The sequence below is a fragment of the Schistocerca piceifrons genome, chromosome X (genome assembly GCF_021461385.2).
Source record: "Schistocerca piceifrons isolate TAMUIC-IGC-003096 chromosome X, iqSchPice1.1, whole genome shotgun sequence".
Lineage (NCBI taxonomy): Eukaryota > Metazoa > Arthropoda > Insecta > Orthoptera > Acrididae > Schistocerca > Schistocerca piceifrons.
In genome coordinates this window covers 589,164,603-589,192,421 of record NC_060149.1, presented here as the reverse complement: position 1 = coordinate 589,192,421, position 27,819 = coordinate 589,164,603, and the positions used below count along the sequence as shown (strand labels likewise).

General features: G+C 43.0%; 1 protein-coding gene across 2 annotated transcripts in view; it reads left to right on the top strand.

Moving 5' to 3' along the window:
- The window catches only part of LOC124722852 (glycine receptor subunit alpha-3), a 375,323-nt gene that overhangs the window by 180,099 nt on the left and 167,405 nt on the right, over window positions 1-27,819 (top strand). For both annotated transcript variants that reach the window (XM_047247978.1, XM_047247977.1), the window contains exons 2-3: window positions 19,497-19,647; window positions 19,745-19,827. In XM_047247978.1, coding sequence (XP_047103934.1) covers window positions 19,497-19,647; window positions 19,745-19,827 — 234 coding nt within the window. The remainder of the gene's footprint in view (window positions 1-19,496; window positions 19,648-19,744; window positions 19,828-27,819) is intronic.

Genomic DNA, 27,819 nt, shown 5'->3' with positions numbered 1-27,819 from the left:
ACAGGTCTCCCTCGCCGCCCGTTCCATTTTCCACTTAAAAATGTATGCCACCTACTCCAACAACCAGGCCCATTTCACCTTCTCCCGTCTTGACACCCTTGTTTAATTCCCTGTCATGGCGCGACAGCACCGTATCCTTTTCAACAACATCTGCTCCCTTCCCACCAACAAGAACCTCTTCCTGCACACCCTTACCACCCACCGCATGGATGCCTTCCTCCTCAATGAAACCTTCCTCCAGCCCCACCACACCATCCACACTTCACCCTACCTCCTTCACCGCTCCGATAATCCCCTCCCGATTGCGCATGACGGAGTTGCCATTGGTCACCATCGCCAGATCCCCATTCGGCTCCAACCTCTCCTTCCCGACCCCACTGAACACCTGATCCTTAGTCTCTTCTTCCCCGGCCTTACTGTCACCTGCGCCACCATATATGTCCGCCCTAACGCCCCTATTCCCTTCGACTTCCTCTCCCACATCGACCATACCTTCTCCTCCTACGTGATCGCCGCCGACCTCAACATCCATAGTCGTTCCGCCGCCCAGTTACAGCGGTGGCATCGGTTCCTCTCCTCCCTTCAAGACGACCTCATCCCCATCCCCCAGCACACCCATCCCGAATCCAACTCCACTGCCGATGTTATTCTTTCCTCCCCCAACCTCCTTGGCCGCATAACGGTGGATGCCCTGGAGCCTATTGGTAGCGACCATCTCTCTGTCCTCCTCACCGTTTCCGACGGTCGTCGCCCCCGCCCCGACCCTCGTAATGACCCTCCCCCTAAGTATGTCTGTGACTATTCCCGTGCCAACTGGAATGCCCACCGGGATACGCTCTCCACCCAGGTCGATAGCCACCCCTTCACCTACCACCACCCTGACGATGTAACCCATGCTGTCTCCTTTCTCCAGCAGACCTTGTCTGAGGCTGTGGAAGCCCACGTCCCTTACCCCCACAGGCCGTCCTCCTCCTCCGTGAATCCCGCCGTGTCTACCGTGCCTTCCTCCACATGCGTGACACGAACACACTACGACGCCACTGACAACTCCAGCGACACATTCGTAATTTGCTCGTGGCTAAGAAACGCCGGGACTGGCGACAGACATGCACCCATTTAAATGCTACCCTACCTATCTACTCTTCCAAGTTCTGGTCAGCCTTCCATCACCTTAACGGAACTAAACCCTCCCCCTACTATCCTCTTCTCCATGATGATCACCCCTTCCCTGACACCCTTAGTAAGGCCAATCACTTTGCCTCCTACCTCTCCGATGTGTTTTCCATCCCTGATGATCCCCAGTTCGATTACTCCCTCTTCCCAAATGTCCGCGATCGAACTGACACCTCCGTCCCTCCCCTCGCACCTGGTTTCCAGTACTTGGACAACATTGCACACATGGAACTCAATGCCCCTATCACTACACAGGATCTCATTGCTACACTCCGCACAAAACGCAACACCGCTCCTGGTCACGATCGTGTCACCTACTGTCACCTTCGTGAAGCTCCTGTCTCTTTCCTCTCCACTCTGGCCAGGCTCTACAATGTAGTCCTGTCCACCGGTTACTACCCCGACCTGTGGAAAACCTCCCGTATCCTGATGTTCCTTAAACCTGGCAAACCGCCGTCCGCTGTGTCCTCCTACCGTCCCATCAGCCTTACCTCGGTCTTCAGCAAGGTCCTGGTATCTATCCTCACCCGACGCATCCACCAGCATCTCCGCCAGCACCGCCTCCTTCCCGTTACCCAGTGTGGCTTTCGGCCGTCCTTCTCTTCCGACGACCTTCTCCTTCACCTCACTCATCTCCTTTCCGACCAGCTTAATTCCCATCGCTCTGCAATCTTCCTCTCCCTGGACCTCGAACATGCTTATGACCACGTATGGCATTCTGGTCTCCTCTTCAAGCTCCAAACCTTCGCCCTTCCTATTAACTACATCCGTCTGATCGGCTTCTTTCTCTCCCACCATCCTCCCTACATCACCATCCATAACACGGATTCCTACACCTTTTTCCCCTCCGCCAGTGTGCCCCAAGGCTCTGTCCTCTCCCCGCTTCTGTACCTTTTGTACACGGCGGACATGCCGCCGCCGTCACCCCCCATCCACCTTCTCCAGTTTGCCGATGACACCGCCTTCCTTGCCCTTGCCCCCAACCTGCAGCGCTCCCAACACCTTCTCCAATCCCATCTTGACTGGTTCACTGCTTGGTGCAACCAGTAGTTGGTCAAGGTCAATCCCTCCAAAACCCAGGCAAGCATTGTAGGCAAAACCACCCCTTCCTTCCGCCTCCTTGATGTCTATCTCACCATCTATGGCCGCCCTATTGCCCTCACTCCCAACCTTAAGTACCTTGGCGTCACCCTCGACCGTCGCCTTTCCTGGACTCCCCATCTCCAGACAATCCGAGCCAAGGCACGCTCCCGACTCCGTTTCCTCAAGCTCCTTTCCGGCTGTACGTGGGGTCTGGACCCCTTCGCCATTCTCCACACCTATAAATCCCTCATCCGCCCTATCCTTTGTTATGCCCATCCAGCCTGGATCTCCGCCCCCCCTATCTTTTATAAATCCCTCCAAATCCTTGAACGCCATGCTCTCCGCCTCGCCTATCGCATCCGTCTTCCCTCCCCCATGCGGATCCTGTACGATCTCATCCCCTTCCCCCACCTCCTCCTTTTCCTTGAAAGCATACGGATCCTGTACACCTCCCGCAAACTCGATCCTCCTCACGCGCTTGTCTCACCCATCCTCTCCCACCCCCGCCCACTGCCGCGCCTGTATTCCCACGTCCCACCTGGTCTCCATCTCTCCACCCTCCTTACCCTCTCCCAAGGTGGCTTCCGCCAGCTCCCCCTCCCTGATGATGTCCTCCACCCCTCAATCTACCCCTCCTATCAACTTTGATCCTCCCCCCCCACTTCCTGTGTCCTTTCCTTTAGGCACCCTCCCTCCCTTCTCTTTCCTTTTCCTCCATCCCCTTCCTCCACCCCTCTTCCCCCAGGCTTTCCCTCCTCCTTCCTCCCTTCCCCCTATCTCACCTGCCTATGGCTTCTGCTCTCCCCTCTCCCTCTCCCACCCCCCTCCTCCTTTCTTGGCAGGTCCCCGGACTCGTACACGGTTAGTGAACTTTCGCGCGTCGGAGATCAACGCCTCGTGTTTCTGTGTGTGCCGTCGTTTTGTGCAGTGGTTCAGTGTTATTCGTTTTGTGCACCTACGTTCACGTGTGACACTCTTCGTCTGTGTATGTGTCCAGGTGTCTGACCAAATTTTATCTTGGACTCTACGCCCGTGAACGGCTCCATGTATTTTAAAAAGTGTTTGTCTCCGTTTCTATGTCCATCATGTTTTTTTTCTCTAAATGTCATCATTTGTATCTTTTGTGTTTCTCTGATGCCAAAGAGCGGCGTAGTATGCTGCTGCTGGTCTGCCTGTAAACAGGTTTAAAAATAACAATAAAGAAAAAAAACCGGAGCGGCAGTCTTGCGGCTCACTCTGAAGATGGCTGAACGTTATACAGCCGAAATATTAGAAGAAGAAGGAGATTTCTTGCGGCTGCACACCCGAAACTTAATGGAACAAGTGTACTGTAACCTACTTCCTTTGTTTTCGGATTGCATTTCCTTAGGATTCTTCCAATTAATCTCAGTCTGGCATCTGCTTTACCGACGATTAATTTTATATGGTCATTCCATTTGAAATCACTCCTAATGCCTATTCCCAGATGATTTGTGGAATTAACTGCTTCCAGTTGATGACCTGCTATATTGTAGCTAAATGATAAAGGATCTTTCTTTCTATGTATTCGCAGCACATTACACTTGTCTACATTGAGATTCAATTGTCATTCCCTGAACCATACGTCAATTCCTTGCAGATCCTCCTCTCTCCCCTATATCGGGATAATACAAAACAAGTTGCCCGTCTCTGAGCTTTTTCGATGTCTCCGGCGATCCTATCTGATGCGGATTCCACACCCACAGTAGTACTCCAGAAGAGAGCGGATGAGCGTAGTGTAGGCGTCTCTTTGGTAGACCTGTTGCATTTTCTAAGTGTTCTGGCAATAACTCGCAGTCTTTGGTCGGCTTTCCCCCACAACATTAATTATGTCACCTTTCCAATTTAAGTTATGCGTAACTTAAATCCCTAAGTATTTAATGAATTTACAGCCTTTACGTTTGTGTGATTTATTGTGTAACCGAAATTTAGCAGATTCCTTTTACTACTCAAGAAGGTGACTTCATACTTTTCATTATTTATAGTCAACTGCCACTTTTCGGCCATACAGATATCTTGTCTAAATCGTCTTGCAATTTGTTGTGATCATCTGACGACTTTACAACCTCAAAAGGCTGCCAAGATTGTCTCCTAAATCGTCTATGTAGATTAGAAACAGCAGAGGCCTGTAACACTTTCTTTGGGAACCCCAGATATTACTTCTGTTTTGCTCGGTGACTTCCTGTCAGTTCCTACGAACTGTGAGCTTTCTGATAGTAAATCACGAATCCAGTCGCACAGCTGAGACTATACTTCAAAGGCACGCAATTGGATTAGAAGTCGCTTGTGAGTTACGGTCCCAAAAGTCTTCTGAAAATCTAAAAATGTGTAATCAATGTGACATCCCATGTCGATAGCACACATTACTTCGCGAGAATAAAGAGTTAATTTTGTTTCACAAGAACGATGTTTTCTGACTCCATGTTGGCTACTTGTCAATAAATCGTTTTCTTCGAGGTAATTCATAATGTTCAAGCGCAGTGTACTTAGTTACAAAACTGTACTGCAAATCGACGTTAGCGATATGGGTCTGTAATTCAGCGGAGCACTCCTATTTCCTTTCTTGTGTACTGGTGTGACTTGTGCTACTATCCAGTCTTTACGTACGGATTTTTCGATGACGGAGCGGTTTTATATGGTTGGAAGTATGGAGCTATTGTATCAGCATACTATGAAAGGAATCTGACTAGTATAGAATCTGGGCAGGACACCTCGCCTTAATTAAGTGATTTAAGCTGCTTCACTACACCGAGCATATCTACTTGTAAATTATTTATGTGGGCAGTAGCTCTTGATTCGAATTCTGTAATATTTACTTCGTCTTCTTTGATGAAAGAATTTCAGAAAATCGTGTTGAATAACTCTTCTTTAAGGGCACTGTCAATCGTAGCATCACCATTGTTATCGCGGAGTGGAGGTATTGATTGTGTCTTGCCGCTGGTGTACTTTACATACGACCAGAATCTCTTCTGGTTTTCTGCCAGATTATAAGACAGAGTTTCGTTATGGAAGCTATTAAAAGCATCTTGCATTGAAGGTTACGCTAAATTTCGAACTTCTGTAAAACTTTGCCAATATTGGGTATTTTGCGTTCTTGTAAATTTGACATGCTTTTTTCGTTGCTTCTGCAACAGTGTTCTGACCTGTTTTGTATACCACGGGGGACCAGTACCATATCTTAATAATTTATTTGGTATACACAGGATGTCCGAAAATTCTTTCCCTTACTACATAAATTGATAACTCAGGCTAGAAGTAAGATACAGATATGAAATTGGTGTCTAATTGTTTACAAACTATCAAAGTCTTTTTCACACATCAGAAAACTTCCACATGAGCACCCTTGGTAGCACGTAGCACATCTAGGCGATATTCAATTTCCGTCCACACATTAGCCAACACCACTGGAGGGATCGATTCAACGACTGTGGTTATCCTTTTCCGCAGGGTTTCAAAGTCTGGTACACGTGTTCGGTAGACCTCGTCCTTGACATAAGAAGTCTAATGGGGTTATGTCAGGAGAGCGTGGAGGCCAAACCGTTGGCCCATCACGACCAATCCATCGTCCAGGAAAGGTCATATCGAGATAGGCACGGACGTCCAAACCCCAATGAGGCGGTGCACCGTCTTGCTGAAACAAGACATCGGAGTGATACTGTAGCAGCTGAGGAACAGCATACAGTTGCAACATGTCCAGATACACTGCAGATGTGATGGTAGCCTCAGCGAAGAAGAATGGCCCGATAATTCGATCGTGCAATAGCGCGCACAAAAACATTCACCTTTGGACTGCCTCTGGTGCACTCCATGACCTCGCCAGGGGGTTGTGAACCCCAAATGCGCACGTTATGGCGATTCACTACTCCAGTGACAAAAAAGGTCGCTTCGTCGGAAAAGGCAATTCATCTGAGATAACCATCATCGTCCTGAATACGTGATAGCATTTCGACCGCAAAGTCATAGCGACGTGTAGTGATTGGGCAACAAGGCCTGAACGATTTGCACTTTGTATGCACGAAACAATAAACGTTTGTGTAAAATGTCATGGAGAGAGCTTTTTGGCATCTGTAATTCACGTGAGGCCCTGCGCACCGATTTCTTCGGACTTCGCAGAAAAGACTGCCTTACAGCTTCCACCCTGTCTGCTGAGGTTCTTGGTCGACCAGACCTCGGAAGGTCAGCAACCGATTCTGTGTTCTTGAACTTCTCATATCAGGCTTTAATGCTCTTGACATCAGGTGGATTCCTTCTAAATGTTGTCTGTAAGTGTCTCTGCACTGTGGTTGGTGATCGTGTCTCATGGTACCACAGGACACACTGTGCCTTCTCCTGATTGGTTAACATGGCTTCTTGGGCACTGCACCTCATCCACTACTTACGTACTGCGAACCTAAAACAGGAAAAAATCTTTGATAGTTGTAAACAATTCAACACAAGTTTCATATTTGTATCATACTTCTAGCCTGAGTTATCAATTTATGTAATCAGGGAAAGACTTTTCGGACACCCTGTATTTCTCAACTGCAGTCCATACTATTTCTCTGAATCCAAACCAGATCTGGTCTACGCTTACATATTCAAACTGTAAGGAGTGGAATCTGTCTCTTAGGAAGGCGCCAAGTAATTTTTATCTGCTTTTTTAAATAGATGTATTTTGCCTTTATTTTTGGTGGGTTTGGTTGTTATACTATTCAGTCTCGCTAGATTGAGGACACCACCAACTGTAATTGTATGAGTGGGGCACCTATTTCAAATGAGACTTAAGTATTCTTTGAACTATTCAGCAGCTGGATCATCTGAGTCGGTTGGGGGGGGGGGGGGCAGTAAAAGGTAAAAGGAACCAATTATTAACAGCAGTGGGATACCCGATGGGGTGGCATTTCATTTCATAGCAGGAACCCTTGGGTTATCATCCTCGGCACCCTTACAACATCGTGGTACATCGACGACATTCTACGCCCCGTTTTGTTGCCCTTCACGTCAAGCCGTTGTTCGTCTTCATACTTGTCAAACCCTACCTTGGCCAGCAAGGTTCCGGATCTCTCCCCAAATGAGGACGTTCGGAGCGTTATGGGCAAGACCCTCCAACCAACGTGGGATTTTACTATCTAACGCGTCAGTTGGACAAAATTTGCAACGATATCCCTCAGGAGAATATCCAACAAGTCTGTCAATCAATGCCAAGTCGAATAACTACTTGCAGAAGGGCCAGAGGTGGACCAACACTTTATTGACTCGCTCAATTCGTGGGGCTCTTTATCTCAAATAAACCATCCAATTTTTCTGAAATTGTTGAAACTCTAACGATCTGTTCGTCTGTACATGTACATCATATCTACCGATTTCCGTCCCATGTGGATAATTCCTTCGTGCTGCACCGTCTGTGTGTGTGTGTGTGTGTGTGTGTGTGTGTTTCTTAGACTGTAGTTCATGTTGCGTGTAATACTTCCTTCATTTAAATAACAATAAATACAGAAGACACACTGATCTGCTTAGTTTTCTTACGCTTGACGTCCATCATTACTAAAGACCTGCTTGTTACTACAGCTTCACATTTCAACTATGTCCTCTCCTGTTGTCCAATTTACGTCTTGTGTCAGATTCATTATTTATACGCCTGTGTTTCTTTTCGCCTGCTTCGTGTACTGCATTTTTAAATTTACTCCTTTCTTCAGTTAAATTTAATATCTCCTGTGTTATCCAAAAATTCAAATTATGGCTTGTCTTTGAGCCTGTTTGATACTTTACTGTCTTCACTATTTCATTTATCAGAGCTAACCTTTTGTCTTCTGATGTATTTATTTTCTCTATTTCTGTCAGTTGTTGCGTAAGGCTGCTCTCTTTGAAACTCTCAACAACCTCTCGTTGTTTCAACTTACCCCTCTCCCATCTCCTTAATATCCTACGTTTCTCCAGTTTCGCAACTAGCAAATTATGGTAAGAGTCCATATCTCCTCCTGCAGAAGTTTGGCATATTTAAAACACGGCCTATAAATTATACAGAGTACTTCAGCATTCTTATTACATGCTTCTAGAGGTTGTACAGGGGACTTGATAAATAAGGTGTTGTTATGACCCCATGCCCAGAAATGTGCCGTTTGGATGCAAAATAAGTTTAAAGATCTGATCACTTTCAAATTTACCGCTTCGCGGTACGCCCACGAACTGAGAAGATAGCACCACCGTCAGTCCGTGTTGTAATTGTGACATCACATATCATTTACGTTCGACTACAACAACGCCTGCGAGAAAGTGGAAGGCTGACTGACTCCAAGGACGAGCAGCAACTTCGACTGTAAAGAGGGCGTCCCTCGTCACGCAACATTCCCCGTACCATGGGTGTCTGTAGAGCACACGTCACAGCTCATTGTCTTCGCTCCATGAAACAGGAGGTTTGAAAGCGATCGGACCTTCAAACGTAAGTTACATACAAATTGTACATTTCCAGACACGAATTTCTTAACCTTCCCCATTAAGTCCCCTCTATAATACCTAGAATTTTGAAACACCCTGTACAAACTCTCTGAAACCTGCCAGTGTCCGCAGGTGCCTTCCACGCATACAACCTTACTTCATAATAATCTCAAACCAATTTTTCGCAATGACAAAGTTATGCTCTGTGCAAACTTCTACTAAGCGGCTTCCCCTTTCAATCCTTTTTTGCAGTCCACACTCACCTAGTATTTTACCTGTTCCTTTTTCCTACTATCGAGTTCCAACCCGTCATCATATTTAAATTTTCATCTCTCTTAATTCACTGAATAACTTCCTTCATTACATCACACTTTTTTCAGTCTCATCATCATCAGCAGCAGCAGCAGCAGCTGTGGAGCTACTAGGCATGTGTATGAGAAGTGGACATACAGTTTTAATTATCACTTCGAAAAATAAAGTTCCGTAATTAATTTGTGATACGATTGGTGTTATAGGGCACTGAACGGTGAGGTTAACAGCGCCGTAATTAATTTTTGTCTGTTTGCAGGTAGAGTAGCTACTCGTTTAGCGGCGTGCAACAATATTGTGACGCACCGTTTTCAGTGTGTAGGAGGACTGCGCACATATATCTGCAAACAGACAAAACATTAATTGCCTAACTTTATTTTTTTTTTTTTGAGCTGATAACTGAAATCTTATGACTTTCATTCGTACTTCTAATACAGGGATGGATTGTGGCTTTGTGTTTATCTTGTGTGCGATGATCCGCTCATCATGCCATTCATAGTGGTTCACCCTCCTCGTTCCCATTTTACAGTTCATCTTAGACCTGCTCCTACATAACCCTTATTTCATTTTGTGTTGATAACCATTTACTCACGAGACCAAAAATTCTGTTCATCCTGCCACCGCATTTTAGTGATTCCAGAAATACCAAACTTCACATAATCCATTTCCCTTTTCAAGTTCTCTGTGCTATGTATACGATAAGGATCAAAGCGTTCGCGGTCAGTTCCGTAGAGCGCCAGATTTGTTTTCTCTGATGACAAAATCTTCCTGAGTAGTCCCCATCGGGGGCTATTTTACCGCCGGAAAATTATACACAGGTTGATGTTAGCATCGTTAAACCGCACGGATGAGTTGCATCGCTTTGGGAAATAAACTAAGAGGCCAAAAGTCAGGAGAAAGTTGTCCCGTGTAAGACACCCGAAATTTGCGAATAGACGTTGTGCATGGCGCGAGTTCAGACACGATATCTGAGCAGTCTGTTGCAGACAGTTGCGCAGTGAACAAGGCGGCACGTCACGAGTTCACAAACTTTGGACGTGGGCTGGTAATCGATGCTAAACTCATGGGTCATAGCGTATCGGGGATTACACAGTAATTAGGGTTTCTGAGGTCAGCCATGTCTAGCGTGGATTTTCAGTATTGCAGAGACGGTGTTACCAAACGTGTAAACCACCCTACAGGATGACCACAAATTTTTGACGAAGGATGTCGCGTCGTCTCTGTGAGCCACACAGCAAGCGATTTTAACGTGGGGCCTCAGAAACTCTCGTCTACCAGGACTGTAGGAAGGCAAAGGCACTGTATAGCCTTCATCAGCCCACAACCGACTCGTATCACAATACCTTCCCACGAATTTTCGACATTCATTCTACATCAGCTTTATTTTCCTTAGAGTTGTAAAATTGCCGCAGTCTACCATACACTGTTATAAGTAAGCATATACTATGGTAGTTTTCTTAGTATTGTGGGTCAGTTAAGATCTTAACTGTATTACTTGTTCGTTAGGTGTTGCATACTTATCGGTCGTTACCTCATTTCGATCGCTTTATTTTTGTTTTTTATCGGTGTCTTACTAGATTTCCCTAGTATCTGCAAGCGGTGAACCGTCTAGAAATTCAGTGACAGTACATAAAGGGGCATGTAACCTTAGGAACATTTTTGTTCTACATACTCATCCTCCTATCTGTTACTTAAAAATAAACAGTATTTGTAGGAAAATGGAAACTGTCAATGTTTAACTCAAGTTTTATTCGAGTATTGTTGATTTGTGACGTGAAATAGAGGACTGTTGTAGTAAAAAAAAATAGATTTATCATGTAGTGTTAGAAAACGCTGTATCCTAAAAAAAAAAGTTTAAATTAAAGAAAACCACAAAACCAAAGCATATCAAACGTCGCTTCAATACTTCGTCGAGCTTATATAAAACATGTTTCTGCTACTCATAAACAACTTTCAGACTTATCAATGATAACAGGAAACTCTAGGGCCAGCCGCTGTGAACGAGCGGCTCTAGGCGCTTCAGTCCGGAACCGCGCTGCTGCTATGAGTGCAGGTTCGAATCCTGCCTCGAGCATGGTTGTGTGTGATGTCCTTAGGTTAGTTAGGTTTAAGTAGTTCTAAGTCTAGGGGACTGATGACCTCAGATGTTAAGTCCCATAGTGCTTAGAGCCATTTGAACTATTTTTGAAACTCTAGCCTTTGGTCATGATGGTTGAGTACAAAATAACAACACTAACTATATAGACTATTTCATATTTGTGTATGTATACTGTACTTGCATCAAAAGATATTGCTTTGGTTACGTCAAACCGCAGAAGTTACCCGACCAGTTAACTTTTATTACTTGGTAAATGCAATGTATATTTTGTTAGGAAATAAAATAAGCAACCGACTAACACTGAACGCTGTGCAGCTTCAATTATGCGCAAAGCAAACAAACAAAAAACAATGAGAAGTCGTCGGCCTCCAATTTCTCTCTCACACATTCATTTATGTTTCTTTCCCTACTAATGCCACGAACACTACCGGCAATTCCACCATTTGACAAAGCCAGAGGAATCATTCGGACTACTTAAATGGTTGCTGCTGCTATTCGAAAACCATATGTTAGTCTGGCTTCTCCACAGATATCCCTACAGTGCTGCCGGTTAACAGTTCGGAGTAGTGGTTGTCAAACTGCGGCCTGCGGGCAGCCCACGGCTCGAATCAAGTATACGTGGGGCCTGCGGTTCTCAGCAGTATTTTCTCGCAATACTAGATTAGTACCCGGCCTTGCCTGGATAGGTATTTACTCCACTCTTCTACTAGTCCATCTCTTTCTTTCCGCTCTCTCCGCCCATCTCATCCTTGACCCTGTATCTGCCCATCTCCTTCAGCCCCTCTTCTGCAACCACTTCCATCTCCACGTACATCATCTCCTGCCCCTCTCTGTGTCCATCTCCTCCTCCCCGCTCTCTATATCAATCTACTCCTTCCCCCTCTGTCCGTCATCTCCTTCGCCTTCTGACCATCTCCTCCTCTCCCCCTCCAATGCCATCTTCTTCTCCCCCCTGTATTTGTCCGTCTATCCTCCTCCGCCCTCTCTCTGTCCATCTCCTCCTCCCCTCTCCCTCAACATCTCCTCTGCTTTCCTTTCTCTGCCCATCTCCTTATCCCCTTCTCTCTGTCCACTCTCCCCATCTCTCTGTCCATCTCCTCCTCCTCCTCTCCCTGATCATCTCCTCCACTTCCCTTTCTGTTTCCATCTCCTCCTCTCCCTTCTCTCTGTCCATCCCCCCGTTCCGTTATCCATCTCGTCCTCCACCTATCTGTGCCCATCTCCTCCTTCCACCTCACTGTCTGTCGATCTCCTCCTCCCCCTTCTCTCTCCACGTTATCACGCTCACACTAATAGGACGCTGGTGATTCTTATAAGCACAGAATTTCTGTCCTTATTGTAATTAATGTGTGTACCAAATTTGGCTTAAATTGTTGCAGGGGTTTAGGGTGAGCTTTTTACCCATGGCTTTGGCTGCGTAAGAACATGTCAAATATATTTAACATATATTTAATATATTTCACATGTATTTGTACACATATTTCATCTGTACCTCTACCGAAATTCACCCTGCTGTTCGTTTTCACGCAGCTCAAATTTTATGACGTTATATTTTCTGAACTATGTACCGTACAATAACATAATTTTTAGGTTCATTCAATGGTGTATTTAGATATTTTTTGCGAAATGTGTGTGAATAGAAATAGTAGTAAAGGCGCAATAAAGTATTAAGTCATGCATGATCGGCAGTTTTTCACACATCTCAGTATTTGAGGTCATATCTCCTGAACTATGTGCCGTGCAAAGATATATTTTTGTAGGCAGATTCAGTGACAGATATGGATATTGTCTGTGAAAGGTGTTGCGAATAGAGTTAGTAGCAACGAAGTAATAAATTTAAACATCTTGAATGATGCGGCAGTTTTTCACGCATCTCTACATCCACATCTACATACATACTCCGAAATCCACCATACGGTGCGTGGCGGAGGGTACCTCGTACCACAACTAGCATCTTCTCTCCCTGTTCCACTCCCAAACAGAACGAGGGAAAAATGACTGCCTATATGCCTCTGTACGAGCCCTAACCTCTCTTATCTTATCTTTGTGGTCTTTCCGCGAAATGTAAGTTGGCAGCAGTAAAATTGTACTGCAGTCAGCCTCAGATGCTGGTTCTCTAAATTTCCTCAGTAGCGATTCACGAAAAGAACGCCTCCTTTCCTCCAGAGACTCCCACCCGAGTTCCTGAAACATATCCGTAACACTCGCGTGATGATCAAACCTACCAGTAACAAATCTAGCAGCCCGCCTCTGAATTGCTTCTATGTCCACCTTCAATCCGACCTCATAGGGATCCCAAACGCTCGAGCAGTACTCAAGAATAGGTCATATTAGTGTTTTATAAGCGGTCTCCTTTACAGATGAACCACAGCTTCCCAAAATTCTACCAATGAACCGAAGACGACTATCCGGCTTCCCCACAACTGCCATTAAATGCTTGTCCCACTTCATATCGCTCTGCAATGTTACGCCCAAATATTTAATCGACGTGACTGTCTCAAGCGCTACACTACTAATGGAGTATTCAAACATTACGGGATTCTTTTTCCTATTCGTCTGCATTAATTTACATTTATCTATATTTAGAGTTAGCTGCCATTCTTTACACAAATCACAAATCCTGTCCAAGTCATCTTGTATCCTCCTACAGTCGCTCAACGACAACACCTTCCCGTACACCACAACATCGTCAGCCAACAGTCGCACATTGCTATCCACCCTATCCAAAAATCATTTATGTAAATAGAAAACAACGGCGGACCTACCACACTTCCATGGGGCACTCCAGATGATACCCTCACCTCCGATGAGGATATTGTAATTAATGTGTGTACCAAATTTGGTTTAAATTGTGGCAGGAGTTTAGGATGAGCTTTTTACCCATGGCTTTGGCTGCGTAAGAACATGTCAAATATATTTCACATATATTTAATATATTTCACATGTATTTGTACACATATTTCATCTGTATCTCTACCGAAATTCACCTTGCTGATCGTTTTCACGCAGCTCAAATTTTATGACGTTGTATTTTCTGAACTATGTACCGTACAATAACATAATTTTTAGGTTCATTCAATAGTGTATTTAGATACTTTGTACGAAATGTGTGTGAATAGAAATAGTAATAAAGACGCAACAAAGTATTAAGTCATGCATGATCGGCAGTTTAACACGCATCTCAGTATTTGAGGTCATATCTCATGAACTACGTGCCGTGCAAAGATATATTTTTTTAGGCAGATTCAGTGACAGATATGGATATTGTCTGTGAAAGGTGTTGCGAATAGAGTTAGTAGCAACGAAGTAATAAATTTAAACATCTTGAATGATGCGGCAGTTTTCCACGCATCTCAGTGTTAATGACATCGTATCTCCTGAACTATATGTCGTAGACTGATATAATTTATCTGGTACATTCAGTGGTATATGTGAATACTGTATGAATAATGTGTTGTGAATAGAGGTAGCAGCAAAGAAGTAATAAATCAAGATGTCATGCTTCATGTTGTAATCTTACTGTATGAACAGGGAAAATGTAGTAAATGAAAACATTTTTCCTTTCATCATTTTGTGGAGGATGTCAGCGAGAAAATTTTTCTTAAAGACTTGGAATTACGTGCAAAGTTTGTTGCATCTTTGTAACTGATCTCACTCCCATATACAGGATTATAAATACGTCGGTATTCGTGCCTCCTGGGCTACACTGCATTTTCACCCAACCACTTTGGTAGGTAGGAAATTCTTACCCTCACAGTGATGATTTCCAGACTGTAATTGATATGTGCAGCAAGTTTGGTTGGAACAGGTCCAGTGGTTTAGAAGGAGATGTGGAATACACATCCGTGTAGGTGCCCTCTCAGTAACAAACAAAAATACAGAGACAATAATATTTTGAAAATGTGCTGAATTTGAATTGACGCTGGCGAATTCGACCGTGATATAAGTAAAGTCGGCCTCTTACTTCAGGGGCAGAGGGCTTAGAGGAGGTGGGAGGGGAAATGTTTAATTGTTTGTCATCCAATCCTGATAACCCACGACTCATACCGGTCATCTGCTATGGTATAAATTTTGCCACGGATGTAACATGGATTCGTGGATGCGCATTATGCAGACCATCATCTTCAAATGAGCTACATTTCTGTAGCAAAAAATACGAATTTAAATTAAGGCTATTGTAATATAACTCAATTTTTGGAAGAAAAACGACATTCAAAACATTTAGTAAACATCTGTGATCGAGTCTCATATTGCAAAAGGCATTTAAACATAAGTACAATTAATGTTATTAAATCAATTAATCGTCCGCTCAGACAGACAACACAACAACACTTCGTCAACAGTTTCACAACTTCGCTGCAGCAATCTGAGACAGAAAACAGTCGACAAAAAGTTCTCCCTATGGCGCCAACCTTTGATTATTAATATTTGTGGGACGGCGGCCGGGACGTACTAGGGAACCATAACATACTAATTTATGTCGGTTACCAATTAGTAATAAGAACGGTACACGTGCGGCCCGAGGTGCGGCCCCATAATTTCAGTACTGGCTCTTGTGCAAAAAAGTTTGACGGCCACTGCTATAGAGGAATAATACCGTAATCCATGTCCAAAAACATTTAATGAAACTACCACTCACTGTGTTAAGAATCTTAACACTCTGTGACATTGACTTTAGGCACCTTTGAATATCTTCCGGGAAACCGATTTCCCACGTAGCTTCTATCAAAGTCGTTACTTCAGCTGTGTTAGCTACTGAACGGACGTCGAAAGACGTACGCTGGTGATATGCCGAAGGTGCTCAGCATGCAAAATCGCTGGTGAATTGCGAGACCGGAGTTCATGACATGCGACACCTCTGATACAAAATAACAGCTTTGGAGCCATTCGTGAAGCGTCTGGCTGAACATTGTTTTGTGGGAATAACGTTCCAAAATCGTCATTTTTTCCGTTTTCCGTCGTTCCTTAGTTTCTTCAAAATTCATGGAGATATGTTCCGTCTACATCTACATCCATACTCCGCAAGTCACCTGACGGTGTGTGGCGGAGGGTACTTTGAGTATCTCTATCGGTTCTGTATGCAACTAAATGAAAAGCAGTTTGTTTTTTGCCATACACCTTTCGCTTATTTTATTTATAAAGCATCTTCAGTGTTGTATAGCAGTTACAGTATGCTACTACGTTACATATTGTCATGTTATTCTCCTGTTTTTTTCAGATTAGAAACAACGAACTTTGCGAGGTGAAATTATCGTTTCGTGTTACTTACGATTTCCAGTGTTGTCAGGACCACACATAATGGACTAACATAGTTGCATAGACGGAACATACAGTAATGAAAATAAGTATTCATACACTAGAGCGTGGACAGGTAAACTGCCTTTATTGACAATACGAAACCAAAAACACTAATTGGATATGCACTATACACATTGGCCAGTCGCCAATGCAGCTATGCTGGTATATAGAACGAGAATCAGCAACCTACCGAGCGAGGTGGCGCAGTGGTTAGCACACTGGACTCGCATTCGGGAGGACGACGGTTCAATCCCGTCTCCGGCCATCCTGATTTAGGTTTTCCGTGATTTCCCTAAATCGTTTCAGGCAAATGCCGGGATGGTTCCTTTGAAAGGGCACGGCCGATTTCCTTCCCAATCCTTCCCTAACCCGAGCTTGCGCTCCGTCTCTAATGACCTCGTTGTCGACGGGACGTTAAACACTACCACCACCACCACCACCAGCAACCCTTTACAAAACAAAATACAAAAACGTCTGCCAAGTTCTCTACTGCGCTGAGAATTAAGTATTCATACACCAACAGAAAATGACACTTCTAACAAAGCCAGAACATGTTTAATACTTCGTATGCATACCCTTCCGATGTATTACATCTCGCAACCTCCGTGGCATGGAATGGACCAATTTTCTTGTAGTTTCCGACATGATACCTTCCCATTCTCGAAGGAGTGCCACTTTCAAAGAGGCCTTACTACAGATATCGTGTTTTCTCACTCGTGTTTCCAGCTCACTCCACAAGTGTTCGATGAGATTCAGGTCCGGACTCTGAGCTGGTGTTTTAAGAGAGTGTGGAGTGTTGTAGATCAACCACATCCGGACAATTTGCGCCGTATGTTTGGGATCATTGTCCCGTTGGAAGTAATAATTTCTAGGAAGACCCAAGGCGTCAACACTCTGTTGTAAGTTCCGTTTGAGAATGTTCATATACACAAACCTGTCCATGGTACCTTCCACAAACATTAATTTTCCGACACCGGAGGCTGACATACAGCCCCATACCATCACTCCACCACCTCCGTGCTTCACCGTGGGTTGAATGTTGTTTCGGTCGAGGTCTGTATACGGTCTTCTCCAGACCAAGATCCTACCATCATTGTGCACGATATTAAATTTGCTTTCATCACAAAACAATACAGTATTCCAGAAGTCTGCTGTCTTGGATACATGCTGTTTCGCGAATTCCATCCGCCACTTCCTGTTCTTTTTGCTGATGTAGAGCTTTCGTCTCGGGACCCTGGCTCTGTAGCCCGAACGATTGAGAATGGTACGAACTGCCCTTGGAGCGATGTCCTTTCGGAAGTGGTCATGTACATATGCGGATAGTGCCGACGCTGTCATTTTCGGGTTTTTCTTGATGATTCTTAGTAGCATTCTGGTCTCTCTTGTTGTAAGCTTCTGTGGACGACCGTGTCGTTCACTGTTTATTACTACATGTCTGCCCTTATATCGCTTAATAATAGACTGCACAGTCGCTCGGCTTTGTCCTATGATGTTCGCGATTTCGGCATACGACTTGTGTCAAAGATATTAGGCGACAACGATGTTCCGTTCTTCAATGGTAGTTTCCTTCCCCTTGCGGCCCATTCTGCTGTTCCACGGTACCCCGTCCGACGGGCTGTTGCTTCACGGCCGCCGCACGACTACACAAGTGTGGCATGCACTCCGGGGCTGCGTCAGCCGTTTGTTTGGTTGAAAGTAGTCCGCTGTATGAATACATTTTGCCCTGTCGTAGGTCGTGCGGAATGTAACATATTTTATTTTCCCAGAATAGATTCATGGCATACGGGAAGCTTCATCACCAAGAACATGGTTTCTGACGCTACATCATCGTACTTATTCGTAAGGCGCTGTGGGTAATTTACTATCTCAACACACCATCGTAGTTTGTCACCACCTACTGTATGAATACTTATTTCCATGACTGTACCTCCATGAACGTTCCAAGCATACGTTGAAAGAAGGGAACCATTTCGGGTTCTACAATCTCCAGCCGCCACTAACTATGGCACCTAATGCTACTCCATAGAGTATGATGCTGAACAATGCATTCTGGAAGATGGCATTCGACTGAATAGTGTCTCTCGCGTGCTCACCCACGGAGCCCCGTCTCTACTTACGTCATCTTCGACGGGATATGAAACCATAATCTTCCTTTTTCCCACATTTGAGAGGATCACTGTTCATATGTTTTGTGGCGGTGTTCGTAGCGACAAACAATTCGCGGTAGAAACGGCTTACGAAGTCACCGCCACACTTTTAATAGTGGGCCGACCGGTCCGCTGGAACAGTGAACAGAAAGATGAAAGCCCAAACACTCAGATTAAATAAAAGTCGGTACTTATCTTTATTACGAAGATACAGAAACACAGTGGTGACTCCGTGTCTACAGAAATCTGTCTAGTTCGAGTCGGAGCGGCTAGGTGAGCGTCGGCTGACGACAAACAACAACTCTGCTGCGATGAACACACAACTGACTAGCAAGTACACAATTCGGTGGCGAGTATACAACTGAGCGGCGAATACAGAACTGTCCTAGCGCTCGCGACTCCTGCGCTTAACAAGCCAGAAGCCAGCGGTGGCGCGCGCAGACTTGCGGCGATTTGCTGTCTCGCTGGCGCTGCTTATGCGGACGGCGTCCGGACTTTGATGCTGCCAACCTTTTGGCAGCGGGCTCGGGTGGCATTACTGGCTAGGATATAACAATATGCTCGTCAGCTCTTCTTCTCTAGGTTCTTCGTTGTTTCCCTAAATTGCTCCAGAGCATGGCGGGATGAATTCTTTGAATAGCGTACATTCGATTTACGTCCATCTATCTCCAACTGAATCTAGTGAAAAAATGTGATATAGATTAGGATATTTAAGAAGAAAATGTGTTAAATAGATGATATAACCGGCTGTGTGGTGACCTGATATAATGTAATATAAAATAAATCTCATGGTCTGTGATTCCCTGAAAAGAGTCTATAATTACATTTAAGCTTTTTAGCGCTGATTATCCTAATTTCCTTACGCAATTCCAAATTTCCTGTGCTCACGAAAATTACTGTTTGTTATGATACCACAGTTAGAAGAATACTTGAATAAATGTGTCCTAATTTTTCAGAATGTCAACAAGCCTCACATTTAACGACATTCTCCCAGAAGATCCGAAACTGTACGATAAGATGCGACCACCGAAGAAGGATGGAAGCCCAACAGTCGTTTATTTTCACGTTACAGTCATGGGTCTGGATTCCATTGACGAAAATGCTATGGTAATTAAGAAATCTCTTTTGTATACATACCTTACATCTTTCTATGACCCAAATATTTTATACTGACTTTGAAACACTTACATACTGTGTGTTTCAGACGTATGCGGCGGACATATTTTTTGCTCAGACATGGAAAGATTTCCGCTTACGCTTACCAGAGAACATGACATCAGAATACAGGTATACGTCTTAGTTATCTTCTTACTTGTGCACCAGTATTTTAGTTATTCAATTATTGCTCATTTTGCACTAACCTTTCGTGATTAAGAATAGCCTGTAATGTCCACAGAAGCACAGTTAACTGATGTCGTACATTATACTATTTATCAACCAGCCCTGCAGTTGCCATATAATTATAGCTCCAAGTGTTAGTACACAGAGAAAATTGTAAGGATATGTGTTTTCAGGTCATGTGTGAAAAGGAAACTTAAAGATGATTTCAGCTTGATTTTGTATCTGTTTCGGAATAATACAGAAACATGACAGGAAAACTGATATTTACCGTTAATTAGACGATATGTTAGACGGTTATTCAACACTTTCATGTAGCCTGCAGAAGCTTAGTTTGGTTTATTAAAAATAAAATTACTTTTCAGTTTCACTTTACGTAAATCGAACCTGAAAAAGGTTTAAAATGCAGTGTTGTATTACGCCTGTGGTTTCAATAGCGTTAATAACACACCAAAAACTAAGTGAAATCAAGTGGAATTAAATAAGTGTAAATGTCTGATATTAAACAAAGCTACAGACTTTCAGAGGGTTTTAAGAGGTATTAGCTACGCAGTTTGATGCAGTTAACCGTAGACTCAGTCGTTCCTTAGCGAGTAATATTATCTTGATATACATGGCACATCAGTTCTCTGCGAGCGTGGTAGGTGAATTTTGGCATTAGAAATAACGGTCTAAACTATTCATTTCTTTCTGATCTCGTAATGTCATGTCTACAGGGACAGACAGCCAAAACGTACAAGAAGTCGGTCGAAGTCTACATCTGCATATACTTTCTGCGAATCACTGTAAATTGTGTCGCAAAGATACCACATGTTACGGTTTCTTCCCATTGCATGCTCTTTATAGTCTACTTTTTTTTTCTTTGGCGTATCAACGCCATCAGTAGGCATGCAGCTGGAGAATATTCATAGTTTCCGCCATCACAGCTGATTCTTGGAATTTTCTAAGATTTCATAGAGTGATTCCTATGTAAGAATTTCTTCAGAATTTCGTCCTTCTTTATATATCTTCTGTTAGTCCGACATGATATGGATACCACATGATATTCCACTGTGAGCTGTAACAGATTTTTTGAAAGTGATCTGCAGACGAACTGTTTCCCGGTACCCTACAGATAAATCGAAGCAATTTTTTTCCTACAACTAAGCTTTGTGATAGTTCAGCTTAACTTTCTTATATTTTGTTAATAGTATGTCATGACTGCCTCTAGTTGTGATCATTAATTGCGTAGCGGAAGCCTTTACGTTTCGTGAAGTGCACGAGTTTAATATCTAGTCTAATTGCACCAGGCTAATATTTTGTCAATTTTTACTGGGTATTGCTACATTTTTAATGAAGTAAAACTTCCTCATAGATACCCACATCGTCTGCGAAAAACCCGGGACTGTAAGTAATAATGGCTGCTAAATCAATAGTATACACTAACGGAAAAAAAATCGCAACACAAAAAATTAATTTGTGGCTACAGTCTTGCCAAGTCATTTTGCAGTATTGCAGATGGAATATCCAGCTTCTCGTAGCCCTATTACACGACCTTGTTTAAACTCAAAGAAGTGTTGATAACGGCGTATTTGTCTTAAAGACATTCTTGAGTAACATCAACTCAGCACGTCCGGTCTCAAAGGTAATTAACGCTGACGAACGTTGCATTTAAAGCCAACCTGATTTGCATCCTCATAGAGGAGCTACTAGCGCCACTCTTATGCGACTGGCGCGAAACTGAAATAGACATCATCTTTCACATGTAAAAGCACGCCTACCAACTTCAGTTTATGTCACACAACTCCTTCTTGGTGCTGCTATTTATTTCCGTCAGTATACGCTCCGAAAATATACTTACATTTAAATTTAAATGTTAACATGTTTCTCATTTTTCGAAAAGTGTTTCTTGTCATTGCCAATCTTTATTTTATACCCCTTTGCTTCGATCAATGTCATTTATTTTGCTGTCCAAATAGGTAAACTGATATACTATTCTTAGTGACTTATTTCCTAATCGAACTCCGTTGACGTCCCCTAATTTAAATTAATTCTTTATTGATGTTCGTCTCACTACCTTTTTTCGAAATACCATCCATTCCGTCCACCTGCTCTTTCAAGCCCTTTGCCGTCTTTTTCAGGATTATAATGTCATCGTCAGATATTAAAAATTTTATTTATTTGCGATCCCGAACACGAACTGTCTTTCACAAAGTAGGCTTGTACCAGTCATTCAATAACTTCAGTGTACATCAGTTATGCGCTCCCTAACATGGAACCAAATGTATGCCCGTACCTCGCCATCTTGAAAGTGCATTTGTCATCTTGAAACCAGACAAATCTACAAATTATAACCAGCACATTTTGTGGGAGGTCAAATGAAGGATTTTTTCCCTAGACGTTCTCAGTTTAGTCTTCTAGGAAATACAATAAATCAGTAACAAGCCAAGAGAAAACTTCTGTAATGCCACTCGTAAAACATTCCTGAACGGTCTAAGGAAGTCTGTCTGTAGCATTCATAACAGTTACCAGGTTGGTTTATTTTAATTTCGAAGTTTAATTTTTGTATTATTCCTTATACTACTCTCTGGATCCCTATGTCACATATTCTCACAATTTTCAAATTTCTTTGGCTTTCGTTAGGTACAAAGTTTAGCTTAATTTTAGGAGGATAAGTGTAGTGGTCTGACTGAAATTCACCACTTCTTATTGATTTAACATTCAAGAATTCGCTTATGTTTCTCATAATCTGTTATTTTGTTATCAATTGAAACTTTTGCATGAGAAAGACTTTTTACAGCCGTTTCACTTCCCGAAATTTTAATATTGTACTTTGTGGTACTACTTCAAGCATGAGTGTAGATCTACGGAAGCTGACAGCATTAAAATTTTAAAAAAAGTTACATAAATTTACTAATGCAGTTGAGGCCATTAACGACTTTCTTTAGGTAAATATATTCTATTTTCACTTCAGACAGTACCCTATGAACGGCTAAACTCTGAGGATGCATGAATTTCGTTAATATCTCCACGAAGGTTAGGAATCTTTCACATGGGTATTAAAAACTTGGAACCACTTGTATATTTCATCATCGAGATATCAGGGGGCACACGTTCCTGTGACGTTCACTTTCTTCGCCAACATTTCGAATAGCAGGTTTACTCACATAAAAATTTCGCAAATATCTCAGTGTTAATTTTAGCACTTTATATGTAGCTGATTCATATTCGATTACTTACGTGGATTTTAAATGATCAGAGGAAGTCGACAAAGCACTATTCAGTCAGAGAGGCCTCTTATTGACTGGGATCCTCACGTTATTTCACCCTCCATACGGGGCTCCATTTCTGTCCCTTCATTGTCATTTATTACAGACAAGAGACGTACAGCACTGCTCCATTGCTTCAGTACTCTCATACATTGGGTATGGAGTCATTAAGGAAAATGCATAAAATGGCTGTTGCAAGCTAACAGTCTCCTCTCTGTTCCTTCCCGTGTAATTAAATACGCCGCGCTAACAATTTAGACTATTGATACATACAAAAGGATATTTACTGCATGCTTAAATAAAATGTTCAGTAGTAGCCTTCTGTTTAAATGTATCAGTACTACCCTTTTTTGAGATTTTGTAGCAAATATTCCATTCTAAAAAGCAGGCACAATATATTCATACAGTATTAGCCTCCAATTAAATACAAAGGCCAAGCTCCAGAGAGTTTCTAACAAAATATAAATATGGAATAATTATTACTTTGACAGAGATCATACTCCGTAATGCCTTACAACAAATTAACATATGCAAATAAGAATAAACAAACTTAAATATCAACAAACACATTTGAATATAAAATTATATAGAATGCGCTGATGAGCGCTGAAGCGTAGCCACTCCACCACATACTTCAGCAGTGACCCACATCTGCTGAAGTTAGTTACTCCAGTTACGATGATTACTGCATTGAGTGTTGGAAGCATCCATCTATTCCACGCTCTTTCCTCAAACACTGTATTCACATCATTTTTATCATGGCTGCCCCAACATCCATTTAGCGTCCCTTTTCTTCAGTTCCTCCCCTCAACATGGAGATGGTATCCTTTACCAGCCATAACATTTGCTGCATTGCAGTTGTATCATATGAATACGCAGCTGACATTGGAAAAGGTAGAAATATTATTTCTTATTCCTTTACAGCTATACTCCTTTATATTTCTGCCTCTGTTGCACTGACAATTTGGGTTACTGGTGACTAGTTTTGAACGTCTCCGTTCATTATCGAAATGATTAATAAAATAATTTTTTTACCTTTTGAACTGTTTGCAGCTGTTCAAAATGATGAACAAATGTTATTCCAGTAATCATTTCAGAATACCCAGGTAATGGTTCAATAGTGAACGGAAACGATCGAAGCTAGTCACCATTATTACAAATTGTCAAGATGACAGAGACAAAAAAATTACGGTCGAATGCAGTTGCCACTGCTTTTTGATGTAGAAAACAGCCAAAGTTACAAGAGTCAGTTTTTTTGCTTAATTAATGGCTAGTTTCAGGTTACCTGAACCCATTTTCAAATCATCCAAACAGACAAAATTGTATATTTCGTAACAGCATGCAAATCATGTTCAAATGGTTCAAGTGGCTCTGAGCACTATGGGACTCAACTGCTGAGGTCATTAGTCCCCTAGAACTTAGAACTAGTTAAACCTAACTAACCTAAGGACATCACAAACATCCATGCCCGAGGCAGGATTCGAACCTGCGACCGTAGCGGTCTTGCGGTTCCAGACTGCAGCGCCTTTAACCGCACGGCCACTTCGGCCGGCTGCAAATCATGTTAACATTGTACATACACGTACCTCAGAGTCTTGTGCATCAAATTCGTTAACCCAAGTTGCTTTCTCGTTATTAACCCAGCATGCTCGAAATCCATGCTGATACTTTTGCCAGTGCATTGTTGAAATTCTGCACCTTTACAGTCACTTAACCTAATTTAACTATTCATCTCCAATGTTATGGCAGCAGTTAGAATACAGGCTACAGTTAATACAATTCTCTTTGTTATTATAAGTCATTTCATATCTGAAGACATGAATAAAATATTGAAATCCACAAGCTGTGGTATAAGGTGATTTGTACACGAACTTGTAATTATTCATTCACATAATTATTGAATTTAATCTAATTGCTCCCATCCAGTAGCTAAGATTATTAGAAATGCCCTCCTGATTGTCGTAATGTACAGCTCCACAGTAACACGTAATTCAGTCTCAGGTACCTGCGAAAAAAATTTTAGTTTGCACTGTCTTGTCATGTACACTCTTTGACATAAAACTCGACCGGCGGCCGGCCGCTGCAGAGGCTAAGTCCGCGCCGATCGCGACATGGGACAATTAAACTGGCCAACTCGCTAATTCTCTAAGTCCGGCTATCTGCACAACCTGGCAACACGGTAGACTGCGGCACTTCCTGGAGGAAGTCTTGTCCCATATAAGAGAAGCTCTACACTGTTTACGACCATGGTATAGCGGTACCGTGCGTTGTTTCTGTCTACAATGTCTGTGGATCGAAACTAGATGGTGCAAAAAATTTTTATAGCCTCTTCCAACTGAACGCTGAAGACGTGAATGTAATGGTAACACAGATTCAATCTATTTCACTTTCTATCACACCGATAACAAACTTTTATCCAGTAGCCATTTTGCGGCAGGTTTCTTGCAGAGTGTCCTCCTCTGGACGCCGCATGTGGCAAAGCTCCGGGATCCATTTGCTGGCTACTGGCAGCGGCCGTGGCGACAGCAGCGCCGCTGCACATCCCCGTTCTTTATGGAAAGCGCCTGCTATCGCTCATCGCTGTTGATAATTTAAAACGCTTTATTATTATTAAATGTTGCTCCATAGAAGACTTTACGATTTCCATTCTCGTTCGAAAGCAACAGAGACTGACGCCCTGATTAGTAGATGGGTACTGTATTACATTAATCTGCAAGAGCTGCGTATGGTCAGAAATTAATTTTATAGACTTAGACGAAATTAAACCACCTCACTACATTCGATGAATTTATAAATGCTTCATACCTCTTTCTTTTCCTTTCAAAGTCAATTATTTGTGCAACTTTTGGCCAATATTCGGATGTTTTCGTAAAGCCAGAGTGAGCGTCTGTGGTGTAAAGTGTATTATAGTTTTTGTTTCATTCTTTATGGTAAGTCTATGCGATAAACTGTGTGAATACCTTCCAATGCATGCTCTGTAGATGTGCAGGAACACTGCACATTTGGAGTTCCATGTGTGGATTCATGAAGTATTTAACGTTGGTCGGAAGTGATAGTTAAGGTCATCAGATATAAACCAGAAAAAGTTATCGATTTTGAGGTTTCATAAAATGGAAACGAATTGCTAACGCCGGTGTCAGCAAACGTCTACAGTTAAATGCTATTGCAAAATTTAACCAAAGAGGAACTATATTTATCAACATGTTCACTTCATAAACAGCCTCCTGACATGTTAGACCCATATGACGAACAAAGCTCAAATTCGAATCGTTGACAGTAGGTTTGAATCTTTTCAGAAGCTATTTTGCAGTGAAGCACCTTGGCATTTGCAAAGCAATCATCCATGATATTAACATAATTTACTAAGTCGAAATTGCAAGAAGATTTTTGTGTAAAGGCATTCTTCAGATTTAGCAGTTTGCAACCCCATTAGTTAAAATGGAAAATAAAACGTTGTACTCAGCGGCCTTCACCGAGATTGGAACTGCCATTTCATATAGCACCAGCATCGCAACGCATAATGGAATCGCTGAGCTAACGACACACTGGCGGCAACAGGCGGGCTATAGTCATTGCGATATTGCCTGAGCCTCAAAACGCAACATTTAACACACAAACAAGTGTTACTTATGTGAAGAATGCCGTTCTTGGAGTCCAGAAATTACATATACTTTCTAAGTGTCTCATCTTACAGTGGGTTATATCGCATGAGTCTTCAATATGAAAAACGAATTCCAAGTGAATTTAGCGACGTAATGCCGGGCTACACCCGGAAGTAAATGCACTCTCACAGTGTTGACAAATACTTGCTACGACGCTGCCAATTCTCAGCTCTCTTACGAGACAGCTCCTTAGCGAAATGCTTGTCGTGATTGTCCGATACGCTTCTTCAGAGGGGAGACGCGCGCTCACGTTTGGTTTTTATGCGGCGTTCTCCCCTGATAGTTTCTGACGTTGCCTTGTAGGCTATGTGGTGTCACCGCCAGACACCACACTTGCTAGGTGGTAGCCTTTAAATCGCTCGCGGTCCGTTAGTATACGTCGGACCGCGTGTCGCCACTATCAGTGATTGCAGACCGAGCGCCGCCACACGGCAGGTCTAGAGAGACTTCCTAGCACTCGGCCCAGTTGTACAACCGACTTTGCTAGCGATGGTTCACTGACAAAATACGCTCTCATTTGCCGAGACGGTAGTTAGCATATCCTTCAGCTACGTCATTTGCTACGACCTAGAAGGCGCCATTACCAGTTACTATTGATACTGTGAATCATGTACCGTCAAGAGCGACGTTCACCATTAATGGATTAAAGTTAAGTATCCCACCAGCTACGTCCGTTTTTTTCTAAATTCTAATTTCCTTGTCCTGTTCCAGACCTCACGCCAGCCTGCGTGAGCTAAAACGCGCGCCTTTCGGCTTCCTCTAGTAACACGGTGTTGGCTCTCCTGCCAACCACAACAGGCTATGTATACATTTGAGGCATTCAATTATCATTAATCCAGAATGAATTAAGTTTCAGCTTCCGACGTGGAAGAAGGCTGTTGACGCCGACATTATATCATTACAACGCAGGGAAAGCAAAACGGATGATTCAGTGTTTCTCATTCAACATAAAGCATGTGAGATAATTCTCCGTAACGTTCATAATCATCTCAGAATACAAACGAAGTAAAAATACATCGAAAGCTTATTGT